Genomic DNA, 15379 nt, shown 5'->3' with positions numbered 1-15379 from the left:
TGTTCAGAATATAAGAGATTTATAAACTTATATTTATAATTAAATAACAACATTATGATTTATAGCTTTACTTCAACATTAAGTGCGAATGCATATCAGTATTCTTACACTTTTAATGGAATTTAACGTAGTGACAAAATTATTTATTACAGAAAGAGCTTACCGTATCTCTAGAACTACAAAACAAAGTAACAATAATACCATTAAATCTTCTAAGGCAAAACTAGAGACATTTTCTTCCTTGGGATACTGTAATGGGTCGTTGAAATGTTTATAGCAACCGTTTTACGTCCTGCGAGATACAAATCTTCGATCTCAATAAATTTTATTTCCAACAAAGATTTATTTATCGTTTTGCTCCATTGACAGCACATCAAAATTTAATCTCCTAATTGAAATTATACGCAAAGTAAATTCTTCAAGTCGTATAGAAGGCAAAATCCGAAACTAATGAACTCCTTTAAATCTTGACCTTGAATCATGAAGCAGATTTTCTTAAAAGTAAGGTAAGTTATTTACATTTTTAGAACATCTAATCGTAGTTTCGCTGGTGGGATTAACATACATTAATATTTTACATCAAAAAACGATATTCTCTTAAACATTCGCATATATTTCATGTATCTAATGAAATTGTTCTAAATAATTCACAGTTCTCAACACATATCCGGGCTCGGAGATTGTATTCCGCCCTTATTCTGCATCTGCACAAATCAAACGCAAGCATTAATTTCTAATTTTAATATTTATTCCATGATTAGTATAGATATAAGCCATAATTAAAGATAACATAAATGATTTCGTAGATTTGTAATTGTAAGACTTAATTAAAATAAGGATTTTTTACTACATACTTTTTTCAATTATATTATTCATAAAGAGTAGTTACAGGAATAATAGTAATAGTTCTTATTTATATTATTCCAATCACAAGAGGAACAAAGACAATTAAACAACATTTGACATCGGGTTGGAGCGATATCATTGGATGAGAGCTTGAATAATCTATGATGTTCACTATGGATTCGCGAAATAATTAACGTTTGGAATGTGAACGAAGCTTGTATTGGAACTTTGAATGTAAAATTAAAGTGGATATAATTACTTGTGAGTGGAATAATTTTGTATTATAAATTAATATATATCAATCAAATCTCTTTGTAGTGCACAATATAGCATAGCTGTTAACAAATCACATGTAATACGTAATAAGGTTTGTTTATCTTTATTCCTTCTTTGATAGGATCGATATTTTATTAATTATGCTAGTCGCTTTTTGATGCGTTATTTTATATGTTTCTTACCTAATCGGAATTATTTTATTTTCACGCGGTGGTAGGACTTTGTGCAAGCCCGTTTTTGTATTCAAATTCCACTCACTTATCCTGACATATTTTGCCGTTAAACAAAACAAAACACAGTATATTGTGCTCAATTGAAGTGTAAAGTAAGACAGTGTAACTACATGAACAAGGGACATAAAATCTTAGTAACCGACGTTGGTGGTAGATTGGTGTGTTTCCTGTGGTGACTGCTTACCATTTGCTCATTCCTCTAAATATTATATATATATATATATATATATATATATTATAAATAACAATCGCTATATCATTTTACGGTGTAAATTTTATATCCAGGCATAAGAGACAGACCCGTTACTTATACACTTCAATCAATAAGTACTCAATATGAATTGATGAGAAATCTTGAGAAAATTACTACAGAAAAACGTGTAGTAATTTTCGTAGTGTATGCTATTATTTGTGTCGAATTAAAATAAATATCACACATTTGACTATCAAAGGATTAAAAGAACTAATGAATGATATATAATAATTATGAATAAATATAAATATGAATAAATAATTAAACACTACTTATATTGTTCCTAAATTATTATTATAATAACTAATTTATCCCTTGTTATATTTTTTTCAATATTGAGCCTACGTTTTCAATAGATTTTATTAGTTTTTCTTCTTTATGAACTATGATCCTATCCTATCCTTAGAGACATTGTATTCATTCAACATGAAACATATAAGTACCGAGCGGATACCAGATGTATCCATGATGTAATATCCATGACGAAAAGCTCGCAAGCAGTAGTAGTGGGAATAAGTTATAAAAATATATTTGAAGATAAATAATTTTTAATGTAACTCAAAAAAGTAGTTTTAAATGAAATGTTATTATGAAATTATTTTGTTTTATTACATTTTTACTGACTTAACCTGTACCATGACGTTTATATTACGTTTCAAAATTAGAATAACAAAAATACAATGTTTGAATTACTACAAAAGTTAAACATTTGCTTCTCGAGGTTGATCTGATGGTTTGAAAAGTAAATAATAATTATTTAGCTTTTATCAACTTCAAGTCAAAACAAATCAAAAAAATTATAGCTGTAATTCTTTACAGTATATTTCTAGAAGAACTATTTTGTTGGGACGCTAATTAAAATAAAAATTGTATTATATACACAATTTAATCCGTAACCAGCAAGCGGTGGAAAACAAATTGACACTACTGACAGCACTAGTCATAATATGTCAAATAAACTAATGTCAATGTGATAACAACTGATGATAACAAATTAAAGTTATAAAACTTTGTTTTGATAAGATTATTTAAGAATAAAACGTCAATCATTAGTTTAACACATTCACAAAAGTAATTTTTACTATTAATATCAAAAAGTATAAAAAATAGATCCCCTAAAATGGTTCTCGTTTACGCAAAAACTTTAGGTAAAACTTTTAAACATTTCTTATAAAAAGTAATTATAAAACATTATCAAAGTGTTAATATATATAACAACCTTACTTTTTAGATACAACAACTTTAAGTCATGTCTACATTGATAAAACAAGTGTCGAGTCCCAAATAAAAAATATACTTAACAAATATCACATAAAAAATCGTACGAACTACAAAAAATGGCTATTAAAAGCCGTATCTCTGATTGATTTGACCACTCTATCGGGTGATGATACACGGTCAAATGTTACTAAACTCTGTGTTAAGGTATGAAAACTTGTATATTTTTACTTTAATAATAAACTTAAATTAAACCACACACCAAGTATATGTTGATAGATGATCCTGCGGTATTTGACTACATTTGGAACCAATTGGTTAGTCCACAATGTTTTATCAACTACCTACTACATATCAGATCATCTCCTGTTGTAATATTAATTATATTATAAAAAATGAGATCATCATTGTTTTTTTTTTAATCTATTTCATAAGCTATTGTATAATTCATTATATAATATCATAAAAATAATGTGATTAAAAAATGCTAACTTTTGGCAACTATAATAACTAATTATCTATTACTAAGTATTGTTTATAATTCAGCTAATCTATAATAATCAGTGTGGGATAAAAATTAAGATCCATATTTCAGGCTGCTTATCCACTTTCCTTAAAAGATAGTGCTACTCAAACTGCAGCGGTGTGTGTCTATCCTAATAGAGTTGCCGATGCAAATGATGCTATAAAAAAATTGGGATTTACAGGGAAAATTCAAATTGCATCAGGTATGCTTATCCTGTCTAAAAAGTAACATAAAAGTTGGTACCCAACAGTTAAGTATAGGCAACTTCTCTTGTCACAAATGTATGTAGATTGGTAGATATAAATTTCCTAAAAAAATCTTCCAATATGTTTGTATTCTCACTAAGTTTATTTACAGAAAAAAAGGATTAAGTGAATTATGAACTTATACCATAATTTAAACTCAATTTAGTTTCACAACCTGATGTAGTAATTCTACTCTTTTAATGAAATAACAAAAAAACATTTTAGTTCACATTTGGGGATGTACTTACCTTTATTTTTTGTTTACAGTTGCAACAGGATTCCCATCAGGTTCATATCCCTTGCAAACGAGATTGCTAGAAATTAAATTAGCTGTTGCCAATGGAGCATCTGAAATTGATGTAGTTCTTGATAGAAGTTTAGTTTTAATGGGAAAATGGGAAACTTTATATGATGAGGTGCTTCAAATGAAGAAGGAATGTGGCAATGCCCATCTGAAAGTCATCTTGGGTGTTGGAGAACTAGGAACATATGAGAACGTTAGTATTTATTATATTATTTAACATGTTATATGATGTAATACTTATACATAAAATCCATATACAAAATCATAATCTACTAATTATATGATTATTTTTTCTTTCTTCGAGCAATTTAATACTGGCAATACATAGTCCCAATTTATATAAAATCATAGATTCATTTATGAAATTAATAAATAATTCTAATTCTTATTTAACTTCACCTCTTAGAAAACTAAGCAAGCAAAACAAAACATGCAACCGAATTTTTAAATCAGTTTTACACAACCACTGAGCTGAAATTTGCACTCTCGTTATTGTCAATGACAATATCTAGTACATTAATTTATGTTAGTTTTACTTTGTGAATTAATTAAAAGCATGTTTATAAATTATAAAATAGAAAATAATCTTAATTAAGGAATTGAAATTATTTACAAAATTATTACAAAAAAAAGTTCAGCTCTCAATAAAATATGCCTAACTTTAAAACAAAATCTTCAACATAATCTAATGCGCAATGTGTACTTTAGAGCCAGCCAAACCAGGCGGATAGATCGCTTGGCTTGATAAGAATAAGAAAATGTTTATTTAATTTTTTTCTAGATGTGAACTACAAAGTAACTATTATTTAACAAAAATCTCGTTCTTAATAGGCATGTGCATAATATATTTATTACGTATTTCATAATATTATATTGTATATAAAATTAATTGCTACTTGTTCTCATAGGTGTACAACGCATCCATTGTATCTATGATAGCAGGCGCTGACTTTATAAAAACTTCCACCGGAAAAGAAGCGGTAAATGCCACACTACCCGTAGGCTTGGTGATGTGTCGAGCTATTCGGAACTTTTATCAAATGACTGGTACCAAGGTATTTAAAATTATTAATTCACTACTTTGTAAAAAAATAACCATTTTATACGTTATTTACTTTATTATAGAAGATAAACTTCTTTTACGAAAATTTTCAAGATCAAAATTTCGGCGCTTTAACTATATAGTATAAAGAGTATATTTATTTCAAACTATTTCATTTTTTTTTATTTTTCTTATTTAATTTCTATGTATACAAAATTAATTCTTTATATTACACAACAACAAAACTAAAAAGGTGACGTAGCTTATCGCTTAGACAGCGATCTCTTCTAGGCGACCTTTACAGAGATAAGACAAATAACGTTGGGTCTACTGGCGTATGTCTATGGAAAAAAAAATCGAGCCAATATTTTACGATCGGCTTCTAAGTTTAAAAAGAAAGAACTGTTGTAGATATGTAATCATTGAGATGTTACCAAGTTGAGCAAATAACCTTTAAGGCTTCAGCGAACATTAAATGACCCAAATCAACGATATAGGTAAAGAAATTGTTGACCCTTTTATCTCATTTTACAATAAGGAAAATTGTTAAATACAAAGACTCAAATGATTTAATTTTTCTGTGTTCATATTTTCTTTTAATACAAACAGCTTATGTTTATTCACCTGTAAAAAAATGTTTTTTTTTTTTTTTACTATTTATATACCTACTACTAATATAGCTTAATTATGACACATAAACTTTTAGTTGTTAACGCATAGCATGCACTTTCATTTTACTTCCAAAGTTTCTATTACAAGTTCGCCGAAATTCAAAACCTAATTTTTTCACAAATCCGTAATGAATACCACAGATTATACAAGATCTTGACCAATGATATCTTGTCAATTCAATATCAAAGTTGTTTATTTGTCTTTTCTCCTTTGATTTAAATATGCTAATGGCAAAAATAAAAGCCATTAAACTTAAAATTGAATTGAATTGAATTAAAACAAACGATAAAGAGGACTTTTTTATTTCTTAACATGTTATTTAAAATAATTAAGGTGTTTTTATTTTTATTTTCGTAGGTTGGATTGAAGCCGGCTGGTGGTATAAAGACGTCCCAGGATGCAGTCAACTGGCTCATTTTGATTTACTCGGAGTTAGGTCCTGAATGGCTTACACCTAAATTGTTCCGCATCGGAGCGTCTAGTCTCCTCGCCGTTTTGGAAAAGGACTTACTACAATAAAAACTTTGAAAAAAAAAGTCTATTTTTAGTACCATTTTTATATGTATTGTTAAAAAATTTACAAATTGTTGACTGTGTTATAAACGACGATGATTATTAATTGTTATTATAAGGAAGGGCTTAAAGAAGAAGAATCGAAATTTCTTAATTCTTTTTAAAGAAGATTAGTTATTAAAGAATTCTGTAAATAGCTCTTATGTCTCATTTACATCGTCAATGTACTTCAGGTGATCAAAAGCGCTTCGTTCAAAATTATCCATCTTTATATAATATTAGTAAATACTGCGGTACATTAAAACACGTCGCTGGCCGCACGAACGTAAGCAGCGTTTCGCGGGAATTACTTTGGACAGCCCTGATATAAGGTAATAAAGCTATATCAAGGTTACAAAATGTTAAATATTGTTAGATAATAAATCATTTTATATTTGTATGTATTTTTTTTTATTCTTTATTAACAACACTTCTTATAATTTAAAATTCATGTATTTTAATTAATAACGACTTCACCTATTAATATTTTACGTGATTTTATTTAGTGATAAGAAAAAAAATTCTGTCTTATAAAATGTGAAATCAACTATGACAGAAAGAGACAGATCAATTTTAAGCTTCACTCGACAAATCAAATGAATCTTTTATTCAAGTAAATAGATATTTAGGTCGTTAGTGTTTTTAAACACATTGGTTATAAAGACAAACGTAAGTTTATTAAATATATTTACAATATCTACATAACACCATATCGTACGGGATAATAATATTATAATTTATTCTTTTTCCGCGGGAACCTCGGCTCGGAACCCATGTTCTGGATCGGCGTCGTAGTTGACGACGCGAAGTTTTCCAAACTTGTCCATGTAACCATAATGACCTTTTACGTGGCCGTCATTGTCGCGCTCTTCGTATCGAAACTGGCGATTCTTACTGAAATTTATAGATATATTTTTAAAATTATATATTCTATAACAATAAGTAAAAAAAAATTATATTGTTATGGGCAGAGGAATCGTGACCGCTATTTTTTTTTTGTTATGAAAGACTGCTACATCGTTTAAGGAAAAACAACGATACATTCAGGAAATTAATCGTAGCTCTTTGTCGAGCTTTTGTGCCCATGCCATATAAAATTAAATAAAAAAAAATATCTATGCATTTTTAAACAATTACAATATCAGTTCATAATAATCAAGTTTAATTCATAAAATTAAATTAATTAAGAATTAGTAACAAGTTCTAAAATTATCTACGTCTAAATTTCATTGTCTTTGATTAGTTTCAAACGCCTTCTGGCTATGTATGAGTAGGGTCCATACGGGAGGACTTTATAATAATAGTTAGTATATAGTGTAATTAGTAAACAGTATTACGTTACCCTTTTCCAGTGTCGTAACCAAATTGATAACTGTGAGGGCCTTTCATGCCGTGCATTCGAAATTCCGTTCGCTCGCCTTTTGATTTTATACCATGCTTCCCTTTTGGAGTGATATGATGTGATTGTTTCAACGCAGCATGATATTCGTCACCTGAAATTTACACATGACATACACTTATTTTAGTAGAAATATCATCCTGATTAAACTTGGGGACCAGTCAACTACACAGGAGGTATTATAGTAAACACCGATGCACACTAGTCTTTCCTATATCATAGTCGAGTAGCAATGCCGCACGGCCTTGTTACAGATTTAATTAGTATATACCCAATTTTTTCATCTCTGAGGTAATCTACACCAATCCGCTACATTACTATACTTGAAATATTAAAATACAATTGTTACGTTCTAAATAAATCTGTATAACAAAAGATATTATGATTCAAAACGATCACTGATAATGTACATAAGACCAATAAACTATTTCGATTACGTCAATAATTTTATTTGAATAACAAAAGTCGCTGATGTATTATTTGGTACATTTTAATACTAGCCGTTGACCGATATGGTAAAGGAAAACGTCGGAAAGCGAACGCTTTCCAATACGCACGTCCCCCAAACTCCTTAATGGATAATGTCCTTTAACCAGCAGTGTAGACATCTTTGAACAATTATTATCTACTATACCATAAACTTACGGTTAGGACTCCTATAATTCGTTTCAGAAGCTTCTTGTTCTGCTGGAAGTACTTCTGTTAATGGTTCTTTATTTCCAGTGTCCAACTGAAATTTTTTTACAATTAGTGATTATGTTAACAAATATTGTATAAGAGTTTATAATCACGTATAGAATGATATAATATTTACTTCAGCTACTTCCTGTTGTTGCTTTAATTTTCGTTTTTGATCCGACTGTTCATATAAGTATTTTATTTTCGGATCGGATGTATCGTAATATTCATTATCAGTATTCATGGCTGGTTTCAATGGTTCGGTTGGGTTTTCATCAGGCACTTCCCCCATGGAAGTATCAGCAAATTGAGATATTGGTATTGGTACAGGCCTGAATTGATTATAGTATTTTTTAGGATACAAACGTGTTGGATTTCTATATTCATTTTTGGGTGGAGTTATATAAGGCACAGGTATCGGATCGAGGTTAATCGGAACATTAACAGGATATTTACGTAGAGCTCTAAACGAAGGCGGTGGAATGTCAGCTGGTGAATTATTTAACATATGGTCAATTTCCTCTGAAGGTAACTCTAACTCAACTGAAGGAGACAAAATTACAAAATCATTAAGTGCATTCTCCCGTGGTGGCAGTAAGTTTCTCGAAGGAATGGAATATCCATGTTCTCTGTTAATCATTTTGCCTGTTCTCAAATTTTCTCTAAGTTCTTGCAGTTTTGGTCGCCCTTCTTCTTGAACTAACGGAATTACGTCAACTTGTTTTTGAGGTGCTGCTACTATTGGAAGCCAGTCGGATTGCTCACCTGGCTCTGTGGGCTTATAGTAATATTCGTTTTGAGCATCTGGTGCCGGTGGCAACAAGTAAGTGGCTGGTGTGGCCACTTTTTGATGATCGATAACCTCAGGCTTATGAGGATCAGGAGGAATTAAATAACTATCAATATTCGCTTCATCGGTGACATAATAAATTGGAATGACTTGCTCTCCATTGATAGGTATTGGACTGGTAATAGTCTCAGGTGTCGTTTCTATTGGTACTTTTATTGCTGCTATAGAAAGAACAGCTATCGTTATCTAAAAAGCAAATCAAAATGTATAATTAGTAAAATAAAATGAACTCAAATGAACACAAATCGTTACATAATAAAGTAGTACGGAACCTATAAAAATAAAATAAATCACAATGATTTATTAGCGCAGTAAATGACCAATCTTACAAAATAAAACTTTTTTTTCTATTGCATCACGTAACGTAATTTGATCGACAAAAGTATGCCACTATAAGAAAAAGGTTTTTTACAAAACAAACAGGAAAAGTTTGCCACTCAATCGTGCAACGATAAAATGGATCTATAGGTCGCCACGAACTGTTGACGGACCTTTATTTATTCTATTAACACTGATCAGAATCACATAATGTAGTGTATCTTAGGTTTATACCTAGTTACTTTCGTATATAATAAGAAATTATTTGGGTAGCTAAAATATACAAAATCACAAAGTAGGTATTTAATATTTTCTCTGTGTATTCATTCTAAACAAAATCTATAAAATGTATACATATCTATAATGAAACTTAAACGACGATTTCCAACTGACCTACATTTTTGATAGACTTAACCATAGCCCGACTTAATAACGTAAAACATAGTTAGCTCACATTTTTTTTTATAAATCTACATATATCAGAGGGAATTATTGAAAATAACAAATACAATAAACGAACTAACAAAATTTTCCCAGAAGGTTATCTTTTACTTATTGAACAAGAAACTAAATAACAAGGTAAAATAATACTGTTTAAGGTATGAAGAGATTTACTTCAAAGTGAAAATAAATCCATGAAATTATAATTCGCTCTCAATGTCAAGACGAAGGTAACTACTGTGACTAATAATAATGTAGTCAATTTTTAAAATAGTTGTGGCGGCTAGTATGAATTGTAATTAGCAATTTGTTGCAGTCAGAATACCATTTGCATACCTAAGTACTACAATATAAACTGATCTTTTGTTGTGCTATTTTTATTTTAGTGGCTTAAAAATAAGTTCGTGTATGAAAAAATATATAAAAATAATAATTATTATTATTTTAATGAACTATACAAATTCATATTATAAAAAGGTACAATGAACAGTGGCACTCGACATAAAAATTGTGAACGTTTCTAATTTTAATTATAATTCCAATTATTATTGATAGAAGTTGTATATTTTTTATAATGTTGGTTTGTAAAAGAAAACAGTTTAGTGACATTAGGCAATTCAGTTGCGACTAATTGGAGTTCAACTTTGTTAAGAAATGAATTAAAAAAAACTTACTAAGTACTCATAAATCAATTCAATTTTAATGTTTTTAGTTATTATTAAATAATAAGGAAATGTAGATATTAAATATATTTTTATTTTAGAGTTCAATCATTTAATTTGACTACAAGCGATTAATAAAAGATAAAATCAATATGGGTTTTTCAAAAAAAAATCTTTTTACCCTTTAATAAGCAACCGTTAAATTCCTCACAAAAATCGAAATCAGGTAAGTACCTCAGTATTGTATTTGCATTGAACATTTCCAATATTAGATACGATTTTGCGGCCAGGGTTAATGACGCGAATATATTCACTTTCTAGGACTGTCCTAGAAAGCTGCAACTTTCAAAGACGATCGCCAAAGACATCTCTATAGTAATAATAGAATAATAATCATACTTAATATTATAAAGAGTAAGAGTTTTGTTTCTTCGCTAATCAATTCAAAAAAAGGCTCGTCGTATAGTTCATAGTTTCAGAGAAAACGAATATTATTATAACGAACTAATAAGTAGGTGTGAATATTATACATGGGTATTTTGGGATGAATGATTCTACGTCTGCGAAGTTTACTGCTAAAAAAAACACATAAATAGCTGTCACTTCATAAGACATTTCGGAAAATAAAAATTGACGTTTTGGAATTTCGACGCATTAAAATAAAGCTCGTGGAGCGCACAATAAGATTGACGGTACTTAGTAGTACCGCTATGTATGGACATTGTTCTGTATTAGAACTATACTTAAAGCATATTGTATGTTAAAATTTAAATTTTTTATTGCACATGTAGGCGGACGATGATGGTAAATGGTCACCACTACCCATAAGCATTGGGACTGCAAGATATGTTAACGTTCTTTACAACACTAATGCAAAAAGACAACCGGAAACAATACTGTTTAGCGGTATAATATGTGATATATGGGTAGAACTAGACGGGATGACATAAAACCATCAAGTGTAACGTAACCAATCATAATAAAAAAATAAATAAACAAATTCCCGACCGATACATAGTCGGCTTCTGCAATGCGAAATAATTTACCGGTAGTTATTCTGCCAATTGCAAAGATTTCCTATTTCCTAAATTTTGTGTTGGTTATAAACAAAGTTGTCAGCTTTCGAGGAGATCCGTTGAGCTTATTTTATGCGCCATTATAGTTTTATTGAACTATCTCGGCTACCGAGAGAGTTATTAAAATGAAAGTGCAACTAATAGGCTGCGACTAGGCGAATGACTTACTAAGAAAACGGACAAGTTACAAGTTGAAAAGTCCATATTGAAATTATCCAGAGACTAAGTTACGTGATAGACATGCGACTAAGAAAGTGACACTTGTTTGTCGGTTTATTATTTAACCAATTGGAAGCAGGCTGATAATTTTATATAAGGTAATCTTGTTATGTCGGTAGTTTTTATCTTTACTACGTAATAAACTAGATGTGTTTTCTGGTTTTCATTTTATACAAGAAAATTTACATTTTAAAATTTACTTGACAAAGCTCACGATTTAACCTATGGTGAATCAACTATTCATATATTCTATGTATAAACTATTTCAAAACGAATCTATACGAGTATTATAAATGCGAAAGTAACTCTGCCTGTCTGTTTGCTTTTTCACTAACAAACCACTGAACTATGATGAAAAGTGGAAAAAACTTTTTTATACATAACAACAATTTTATAAATAACGTAAAACCTACGACTCTATGACACGGGCGAAATCTATATAAATAAAAATGAATGTTTGCATGTTAGTTCTCTATGCAAGCCCACACCACTCATCTGATAGTGATGAAATTAAACAAGGTGTTCTGCGTACACAGAAGGTTTCTGATTCAAAAATTATATATATTTTTTTGTATATTTATCCTTAAATATAAACGTTCTTGGAGATCCTTATTCTTCCGGAGCGAAGCCGGTCCGGTAGCGTGGCTTAAATATATATACATAAGCATTTTTTTCTGTTATGACAATTCTGATTATCTATCTTGCCCATGTTCAACTTTTAATATTTTCAAAAATCGTTTCATTAGTTCGTTTTCATATTTTCAATTTAGCTTAACAGAGATTTTATATTTATGGAGGTTTATTATTAAATTATGACTCCATAACACCGAATTATAAATATTAAATATAAACAAAAAAAATACTCTAAAATTTATAACTTCGTCATTGTTATTTATTATATCAACTTAGTAGATACATGAGTATTATTTTATTTGTTGTTATTGTATAATAATGTATTCTAAAACTTACTAAAAATGCCTGCACCCACATCTTGATTTGAACCACCTAAATAATTCTCACAATTGTCAAAATGATGCTTCACTTGTAATTATATTGTTCCACAACACTTCATTAACTGCTTTCGTGGTTATTTACTCTGCAGCTGCGTGCGCGCAGCTTCTATCATTGTAATAATGAAGGCGAACGGCGGTCACGCTTACGTTTTATAGACAACCAATTCCGCTGAACTGTATAGGAAATTGACTTTAAAGTTTTGTTTTGTTGACCACCGTTAGATAAGTGTTGTGGTTCTGACGCATATATTTTTTTAAAGCGACCTGTGCGTAAAATCTCTTTTTTTTAACTAACATAAATTTAAAGTTAATATAATAGGTACCCTATTCGACATAGTAAACTTAATAATAGATGATGTTTTCAATACCTATGTTTAATTGGTTGATACTCATACCAATAACCTATTTATCAAATATCAATTGTGTGATGGATCTTTAATTTTTCCGAAAGTATTTAATTATATTTATTTTTTGTTAAGTATTTTTCGTAACGAACTACGATACATTTTCAAGTAAATAACAAATTCAACGATTATGATATTATATCCGAGTTTATGTAATCTATCTTAAAAAGAGAGTCTATTCGTATTAGTAATAGTGGAATTTTCAATTAATAGAACTAATAACAACAAATAAATTATTCATGTACTATTTTTTTCAATTACTTATACCTAACCTGTATTTTATGGCTACAGTAGCTTTTGCGGTTGATGTTTCAAAAACGTAGGTTATTTGCTTAAGTTATACCAACCGACTCGTTACAGAATAAGCAAATTTGAAACATTATCAGAAGTATAAATATATAAATAAGCAACAATTTTTTTTTTTTTATTTTGTTATGGAAATTTTCTATTTTTATAGCTTCATAGTGTACCTTTTCTTATAGTTAAGTAGACTAGCGTTCACGATTGCAATTTATAAATAAAGAAAAGAAGAAGTTTATTTTGCAAGAAAATATTCAGTTATCAGTTAAATAAACAAACGTTTAAAATAAATATACCTTATATTTATTTTTTTGGCTTTTATTTGTTCCAAAATGTACCTTATATTTATTTTGTACTGTTTATTATTTATTAGTTAAATAAGTACCCATTTTACAAATGAGAATATGAATAATAAGTAGTTTCATTGTGAAACATAAATAAAAAAATTTCCACGGTTTATAGATCTAGATAATTTTAACTGGAAGTTATATTATTGTGACAGCCGGTTATTTTTTTTTATAAAATAGGTAAATAAGTTCTGCCCCACCGAAGACGACCGAGGATCAGGCATCGGTCCTATGCGCTGCTTCTCTGGATCTCTGCAGCCCAGTATTCTCTCTAGCTTGTAAAAAGAAAATTGCTTTGCAAATAGCCTAGTTTTTTTAGTATTTTTAATAGACAAAAGTAGTGATTGTGACTGTACCTTATAAGATAGATAGATAACATATCGTGGAGTTTTCTTTAAGCATTGTTTTGATGTATCTCTTAAGATCTAGGCAGCCAAACAAGTTATCTATACAAACCCTCCTAGTTCGCCATATTAAAATTCCTTGACTGTTTGAGAAGAAAACGAAGATACGGTAGAAGCAGAAAGCGAATTTGCTTTATACTATTTATAGATTAATTATTATATATACATTCACACTTATATGTAGCTTATTATGTCATCATAGTCAGAGCGAAACTGTCAGCTCAGGCATTTTTAAATTTTCCAAACAAACGCTGCTAAAACAAGGAAAAAGATTTAAAATATCTACAGTAAAGTCAGCGACAACATATGTACATAATTTATACATACATTCTAGGACATTCCTGTTAATTTCTTCAGGATCACGTTCCCAACTCCGAGGCAATATTGGCCTCCCCAATGTTTTGCGGAGCGGGCAGCTGTGATATTACTTGTCGCTTCAAAACATCCCAGACGCGCTCTGTTGGATCCATGTACGGTCTGGTACGCTTGATAAAGTCGACACTTCGAGTTGGCCAGTCCAAGTGACGAATCCCAAATCTGCACCTACTGTCGCTGTACATGTATGTACATCGCTAGAACGAGAATAATTAACGCGGAATCTGCGCTAGGAATTAGAACCTCATCTTCTGATGACTTTATTAATTGTCTATGAAAATTTGTCTATATTTAGTTGATTTAAGCAAATGTTCCGATTACTAGTTATTCTAACGGCTATTAAATGTTCTAACTAACAGAAAGAACATTTTTTGTCTGTTACATTATCCCTAAATACTAAAAGACATAAGAAGGAACAAATCTAATGGAGTGATGTTTTACACGATTATTAAAAAGACATATGTACATAACAAAGATGTTAAATATTATAATAAAACTATATACCTATAACTACATTAACTTTTACTCAATAATTAATATATAACAATTTTTTCATCATAACATCAATATTACATAGTATAAAGATGACCTTTGTTTATACCCGTATTTTATGAAAAATGCATTAATTCTACTTGGCTTTGTAATAAAATAAAAAAATCTGCGGTCATCGCCCTCACTGACTGAGCAATAATAATCAGGCAAAAAGCGTGCTATTTATCTTTTAGT

General features: G+C 29.7%; 2 protein-coding genes across 2 annotated transcripts; one reads left to right on the top strand and one right to left on the bottom strand.

Annotated features, from left to right (window-relative positions):
* The first annotated feature begins 2585 nt into the window (after window positions 1–2585).
* Window positions 2586–6533, top strand: LOC125063993 (deoxyribose-phosphate aldolase). Its single transcript, XM_047670753.1, has 6 exons — window positions 2586–2756; window positions 2840–3033; window positions 3422–3554; window positions 3865–4094; window positions 4810–4956; window positions 5973–6533. The coding sequence occupies exons 1-6, from the start codon at window positions 2729–2731 to the stop codon at window positions 6132–6134; spliced, it is 894 nt and encodes a 297-aa protein (XP_047526709.1). The 5' UTR covers window positions 2586–2728; the 3' UTR covers window positions 6135–6533.
* Window positions 6534–6876: 343 nt separating this feature from the next.
* LOC125063992 lies at window positions 6877–12925 on the bottom strand. The gene is made up of 5 exons (XM_047670752.1): window positions 12780–12925; window positions 8381–9280; window positions 8212–8296; window positions 7510–7660; window positions 6877–7061 (listed from the first exon to the last, which is right to left on the bottom strand). The coding sequence occupies exons 1-5, from the start codon at window positions 12798–12800 to the stop codon at window positions 6905–6907; spliced, it is 1314 nt and encodes a 437-aa protein (XP_047526708.1). The 5' UTR covers window positions 12801–12925; the 3' UTR covers window positions 6877–6904.
* Window positions 12926–15379: the final 2454 nt, after the last annotated feature.

The sequence above is a fragment of the Vanessa atalanta genome, chromosome 5, assembly GCF_905147765.1.
Source record: "Vanessa atalanta chromosome 5, ilVanAtal1.2, whole genome shotgun sequence".
Taxonomy (NCBI): Eukaryota; Metazoa; Arthropoda; class Insecta; order Lepidoptera; family Nymphalidae; genus Vanessa; species Vanessa atalanta.
Note: the sequence above shows the minus strand (reverse complement) of the source record. Positions and strands in the feature narration are given on the sequence as shown.

Bases quoted from the DNA above. Each gene is read 5' to 3' on its own strand.
- LOC125063993 (XM_047670753.1), top strand. From the start codon at position 2,729: ATGGTTCTCGTTTACGCAAAAACTTTAG. The intron at 4,095-4,809 runs GTTAGTATTTAT...TTGTTCTCATAG, and splicing joins AACTAGGAACATATGAGAAC to GTGTACAACGCATCCATTGT. The intron at 4,957-5,972 runs GTATTTAAAATT...TTATTTTCGTAG, and splicing joins ATCAAATGACTGGTACCAAG to GTTGGATTGAAGCCGGCTGG.
- LOC125063992 (XM_047670752.1), bottom strand. From the start codon at position 12,800: ATGTGGGTGCAGGCATTTTTA. The intron at 9,281-12,779 runs GTAAGTTTTAGA...TTTGCTTTTTAG, and splicing joins TGTGGGTGCAGGCATTTTTA to ATAACGATAGCTGTTCTTTC. The intron at 7,062-7,509 runs GTAACGTAATAC...TATAAATTTCAG, and splicing joins GGTTACGACACTGGAAAAGG to TAAGAATCGCCAGTTTCGAT.